General features: G+C 33.9%; 1 protein-coding gene across 1 annotated transcript in view; it reads left to right on the forward strand.

The window, feature by feature from the left end:
• LOC103596121 (low-density lipoprotein receptor-related protein 1B-like) overlaps positions 1–6,891 on the forward strand; it is a gene marked incomplete at its 5' end in the record, with an annotated part of 148,581 nt that overhangs the window by 100,068 nt on the left and 41,622 nt on the right. Inside the window, 3 exons of the mRNA XM_008579694.1 lie at positions 943–1,117; positions 5,309–5,413; positions 6,287–6,400. Coding sequence (XP_008577916.1) covers positions 943–1,117; positions 5,309–5,413; positions 6,287–6,400 — 394 coding nt within the window. The remainder of the gene's footprint in view (positions 1–942; positions 1,118–5,308; positions 5,414–6,286; positions 6,401–6,891) is intronic.

The raw sequence follows: 6,891 nt of genomic DNA on the forward strand, positions 1-6,891 counted from the left end.
TCAATTATTTTGCTTAAGACTATTTGTATTATGAATTTCAATATTTTAAGTGTGGTAAATTATAATATATTTATATATAAACACACATATAGACCTGGCTTCATTTCAAAAAGCTGAAGTAGGAGGTCTAATTCTAAAGTTAGAGTGTTTATTTTATTATTAAATGGACTTTGTTTTATGCATGTTCAAGAGGTATAGAAATATTTGGAGGAAGTCTTCTTTGTAGTTGAAAAAAAAAAAGTCTTTCCAAGCAAGGGATTCATATTACATGGAGGTTTCCCCAGTGACTGATGGGAATCTCTTACCTTGGAGGAGAATGATACCTAGATTTCTTTCACTACCCACCCATGATGGATCAGCTAGTTTCCCGTGTGCTTTGTTCTCGAAGTTCCATGAGAGGCATACCTCATGGTTTGCTCATCTGCTAGGCATTTAGAACATACCTGGGCTTGTTCTGGCCCCTGTGCACAGCACCAAGGACTGGTGCAGAGGTAAAAATCCTCAACTCACCACACATTACACTGTTCTCTGCATGTAAACAAGTGTGCAGAGGAGCAACGATGAATGACATCTTGAGAAATATTGAGAATTTTTGCTCATTTCAAATTATATTTATATTTTTCATTGGAAGGAAAGCTTAGAAACTTGTTTACTTAAGCTTTGAAATTAAGAACCAAAAATAATTTTCAGCTAGCATTGTATTGATACAATGCTTCCCTTTTAGCCAGATGAGAAGATGCATAACTCAGGCAAAAAAAAAAAAAAAAACGGGATTCAATAGCATTATTAGAGAATTGTATTTTCATGTAATCACAAGCTGCTTTTGTAAATTAATCTACATGTTGATCAACCACTTTTAAATATTAAATGAAATGTTAACATTTATTGTAACTGAAGAAAAACATCTTATAATTTCATTTTTCTGCTGTGCGTTCTTTCTAGATGTGTGTCACCACTATTGTGTGAATTCTGAATCATGTACCATTGGAGATGATGGAAGTGTTGAATGTGTATGTCCAATACGCTACGAAGGACCAAAATGTGAGGTTGACAAATGTGTAAGGTGCCATGGGGGGCACTGCATTATAAACAAAGACAGTGAAGATATATTTTGCAAGTAAGTGGACATTTAGCCTAATTAATAAAAGCATTTGAAACCCAAAGGATATTGCAGTTAAGCAATAGACTGTGAGAATGATGTTAACTATTTTTAATCTTAAATTCTGTATGGTGACTATTGCATTTTATTTAGGGCTAAAGATGAAGTTCAATTCATTTCAATTAAACCCAAACTTATTCACCACTTGTTATGAATATCTGGGGAACATGAAAACCCATCATGTAATGACATGGTCAGATCTTTTCCTATATAGAATATTCAAGAGTAATCAGAAATAGTGAAATACAACATACTTTCAAAAAGCAATGCACAATATTGTTCAATTAGAATAGCTCAGGCTTTTAATTGTCTTATCATTATTATTGACAATCAGCATTTTTACTTTTCTATTGTTGCAAATTGATCTTTTGAGGGGGGAGCAAAAGACCTGTCTAGTGGAAATAAACAGTAATCTTTTTTCTTTATCTGACTTTGAAACATTATAGTCCAAAATAAATAGAAGGAATAATGTGTTCTGGGAAGCAACTACAGCAAAAATGTCCACATTAGACTTCCGATACCTTGCCTTTGCCCTCTGACTTTAAGATTAAGTGAATGGAAAACAGAACATCTCAGCTAAAGCAAAATGCCATGTGGCATGTACTGCATGATAGTAGTACTATTGTGAAACAAGTTTGTGCCACTGAGGTTAGAGATCAATCCTCCCTCCAAACTTCTTTTAGCAGCCTTTTAAAAAAAGGGCTTATAAAGGACTGGACTCTATCACTTGCCTTGCTTGGGAGTATAATAAATGACAACATGAGATAGAAAAGCATGCCATAAAGTGTTCGTGCCCCGGCTTCCACTGAATGTTCTCTGAGGGTGCCAGATGAGTTATGTTTTTCTGTCAGACAACGCCCAATAAAATTTTACTGCAGAAAGCATCAACATTTTTCCTTTTTTATTTACTCTCACTTTACAATTTACTTTAAATATGATTTGTGTTATGATTATGAATGACATTTGCTCAAACCTGAAAACTGGATCATTTGAAAGCATATTATTTTTTCAGTAATTGAAAATATGACTAATATGTTCCTTTGGTAAGTACATTAAAGCGAAACGCATTTCATATGAACTACCAAAACCATGTTTACTCATTAAGCTCATCAGTCTTTGTGATGAAACTATAATATGAAGGAACTTTATTTCAATTAGTGGGCATACATTTTTCTTCATGTCCAGGGCACCATATCAGAATGAACTTTAGAATCTTCTTTAAAACCTTATTTCTACTTGCCCAGGGAATCACGAGTTATCATCTAAGAAGGGCTGTAAACCAAAGTTTCATCCCCATTTTACCTTGGAAAAGCTCATGCAGAGGCATGCACCCTGTTCCAATTATATAAGGAAGTTTCATGTAAGGAAGGAAAGACAGGACTCTTACGGTCCCTCAGTACTGCCTGCTGTGCAGGGAAAATCTAGAAACACCAGAACCTTATAATTTGAGCAGGCTCTACAGATCCAACAATACAGTTCTTGTCTTTTAATAGATCTTTTTTTAAAGATGTATATGTAAGATTGATAAATAACAATTGCTAACAATGAGTAGATGGTGGAACTTTAAAAATAGTAGTATAATAATATTTGACTTAGATAGGCTATGTAACATTTGAACATGACAATGACAACACAAACAGAATTCTTTGGATATTCTGAAACATATTCGGTGATTAAAGTTTGTTTTTATTTCTGTGATACTTTTCAACTCAGCCTTAAAATAAAATTTACAGTGGTTTTGGAATTTCTCTCATACGTAAAGAATAGATACTAAAATAAATCACAACAGAGTTAAAGTGAATATTTTTTACTTAATAGGAAAATTCAAGCCACAATTTATACTTGTTCTTACAAATAGGCAGTTGTGTTTCTAATACATAGCCTATGAACTGTCAACTAGAATAGGTACTCTGTCAAGTATAATGAGTTTAGTTTTTAAAACAGAGCTAATTACATATTTTTCTCTCTTCTGGAAAGTAAATATTGGTGAAGAGAGACTTGATCATAATCTTAAGTAGCTTAAATAATACCCTTCTGATATGAATTGTCACGGGAATTCTTTGTGTGTACTGGATAATTAGCAATTAACTTTGGGAAGTGATATATCATGGACTGTGTGTGTGTACATATGCACGTGTGTGTGTGTATGTGTGTGTGTGTCATGAGTGCCTCTAAAAAAAGAAATTATTATGAAAACTTACATTAAAGTACAAGCTGTACTCTTTGATGCATTACAATGATTTAGATAATTTGTATTTCACATTTAAAATATCTACAAACTTCTGTCTTCAATTTAGGATTCATACAAAACCTTTAGAAGGAAAAAGAAGCAAGCAACATCTTTTATAACTGTTGAAAGCAGAAGTTTAAAGGCAACCAATTAGATTTTTTTTTCTCTTTTAGATGATGAGGTTTGGTACACTGTTATCTTTTTTGTAGAAAATCCTTTAATGTATAATGAACTAATTTTCCCCTTTGACGTTGTCTCTCTGATAGAACAAGAAACTATAACTTTTTGCTCTTTTGATTTTCAAAGAGGCTGGGCAGGGGGGCAAGAAAAAATCCCTTAGACCCATTTAACATACAAGAAACCAACACCACTGACTGTGTACTTGACTCACTTTGCATTTAATATATGCAATATATGCAAATATATGCAATAGGATGCCTAGATAGGTTATAAAGAATGGGGTTCTCTTTGTTCAATCTTAGAAACTTTAGACCACCCTCCCCTTCCTCATGTCTGCTTGCATTTTCACATATCTCTGTTTAACATCTCATTTATAGTAAACTCAGTGCTCCCATACATCTTAAAAAGAAACGTGATTTTAAAATGCAGACTCTTCAGAAACATCTCAAAATTAAACTCCTCTGAATGTTAGAAGCAGCTCAGTGAGTTTCCAGCAGCCACACAACACACATGAGGTCAAATAAATATGCACAGAATAAATGAACTACAGGATTGCTAACCAATTATTTTCAGCATCTTACCTGCCATTGGGAATTACCCTTTGATGGATGCACTGCAATAGACATCCATCATGGAGATCAAAATGATCAGTCAAGGATATTGCAGCCTGATATCTTTGTCAAAGTTATGTGCAGGTTTATTGTGATACAATAGATTGCTTCATAGCACCTAATACCAACATGATCTCATAACCAGAATTACCAGCGTAACCTATTGTAAATCTGATATTCACACCAAGGCTGTATGGTTCTGTTTCCACACTTCCTAAAGAGGAGGTCCCTCAATAATTTGAAATGTTGATGAACTTTTCTTCACACCCCCTAACATTTTTCACTGTCCAATCCAATTGTTTGTTTATTTAAAAATGTAACAGAGCAAGTAAAAAATTTTCATATTTTTCCCATTTTTATTATGTTCATTTTTCTAGTGTAGCAATAGCCAGAGTATTTATTCTTATCCCAGACATGCAATGTGACTGTAAATTAAAATCATTTTGGTAAGTTTTTTAAGAAAGCCGCCTCATTACTTTGTTGCCATATTTCACATTGATCCTATAACATTACCATTTATTTTTTTCAGTGAACTGCTCCATGTTTTTTTTTCTGTTAAAATAAAAAGTTTGACATTAATTACAATACATATTCAAAGAGAAACAGTGGGATAAAAATGTCTATAGGATAACCCTGCACTTTATTATAAAATGTGGGATCTAAAACTCCAAACATTTTTTTGGACCAGATTTACCAGTTTGGAAGGAAAAGCTGAAATATTTTCTTCCGTAATATTTGATCATAGTTTTATAATTCACAGAGATGTCACCAAACCCTAGTTACATGAAAAAGAAATAAGATACTGATGTTAATGTCTCCCTGAAGTGTAAGTGATAGACATGAGAGTATGTTTTTTCACACATATATCTAGCTATATTAAGTTATTATATCAAGCGAATGGGTTGACAATTTGAAAATTACCAAAAGAAAAATTTTATGTTATCATTCTGATGAGAAATAAATAAAAGCTTTTGCCTCCAACCAGTCTGTCTTTCTGCAAACTTACTTTTAGCAGCCACTCCATTACCTCCTATATGATGAATATTCTCATATGCAGAGGGTTTGTGTCAGCTTTCAACAATAATAATGCAGGTAACAATGGAATTGTTCTTTTCTTTGTTGCTGCAGCTGCACTAATGGAAAGATTGCCTCTAGCTGTCAGTTATGTGATGGCTATTGTTACAATGGTGGCACGTGCCAGCTGGACCCTGAGACAAATGTACCTGTGTGTCTGTGAGTATTTTATAACCTTGTGGGCATTTGATAATAGGGCTTTGTGTGCACATGTAATTCCTGTTTTATTGGTCTTTTTAATGGGGTAACACATTTTAAATGAGTGTTTCATGAACATCTCTGGTCAAGTATGTGCTCATTGGATCATGTGCTACAGAATCTCCTTCATCAATTTGCAAATTATTTCATGAGGAAGAGCTCATTTAGTTCTTAGCATCATACCGTCTCAGACATCCATAGATCTTTGAACTTGGAAATGCCAAATGCCAGCGAAAATTGTTCTCATTTTATTGAACTTATTCAGATATGTGAAGCCCAGAGATAATCATCTTTTATGAATCCTTTGGTACTTAAGGCCATTCTCTTCAAAAGAACTTGTAATATATTTTCAAATGTATAATGCTATTTGATGTTTGTATCAGGCTTAGAGTGTTGTATTATGTAAACCTTTTAAGCCCCTGGCTCCTTTGGAATACATTAACTCAAGTCTGGGTTTCTGAACATCTTGGAAAAGTATTGGATATTCTTAGTGCTCCTACGAAAATCTGGAATTTAATATTTTCCTCTCTCAATAATCTGATTGTCCAGAGTGGGTAACTTGAAGTAAAACCATCAGCTTATGTGGTCACTTTTTGAGTTTTGTTTTATCACTGTTTGACCAGAAGGATGACACCCATGTATAATCCACGTCTGCATCCCGTTCCCCACCTTGTCAGAGTAGCGTGTGATGAGTGTGTATGAGAGAGAAGTGAGCGTACCTAAGAATTTTTTCATTTATGTTACTATCTCTGTATAAAATAAATTTGAAACATATTTGGCAAAAAAAAAAAAGTCAGACGCTTTATTTAGCTGTATTTTACTGAAATTCTGCAGATGCTCTGTGGGGTTTAAAAGTCAGCGCTGTGACCAGAAAGAGAACCCTTGTGATCACTACTGTCAGAATGAGGGGATTTGCACTTTAACTGCGTTTAATGAGCCGAGATGCAAGTAGGTTTAACCTTCCACTTACTGCTGCGCTTTGTGTGACATCATTTCAGGCCACAGTTCATTGGTTTAAATCATGAACATCCACATGCATTTCACAGTGTATACTTAATCTCGGAGCTCATCTTTGTCATATATGCTTAACCTTTGCTTCACTCACCGATACGTGTGTGCACCACAGACTGCTAGAGTGTCCAGAAATACAACAGAGGGAATAAAATAGCTTGTGGAACTGTCTAATAAAAAAAAAAAATGCTAGAATAGTAGCTTTTAATTAGAGTAGTACAAAAATAGGTGTTTTAAGATGGCATGATTGTATTAGATACTATTTGGAATGAGGATTTTTATTAAGTAACTGACTTTGTATTTCAAGCTGCTAGAATAGTAGCTTTTAATTAGAGTAGTACAAAAATAGGTGTTTTAAGATGGCATTATTGTATTAGATACTATTTGGAATGAGGATTTTTATTAAGTAACTGACTTTGTATTTCAAG

Source organism: Galeopterus variegatus, unplaced genomic scaffold, assembly GCF_000696425.1.
Source record: "Galeopterus variegatus unplaced genomic scaffold, G_variegatus-3.0.2 Scaffold1943, whole genome shotgun sequence".
Taxonomy (NCBI): Eukaryota; Metazoa; Chordata; class Mammalia; order Dermoptera; family Cynocephalidae; genus Galeopterus; species Galeopterus variegatus.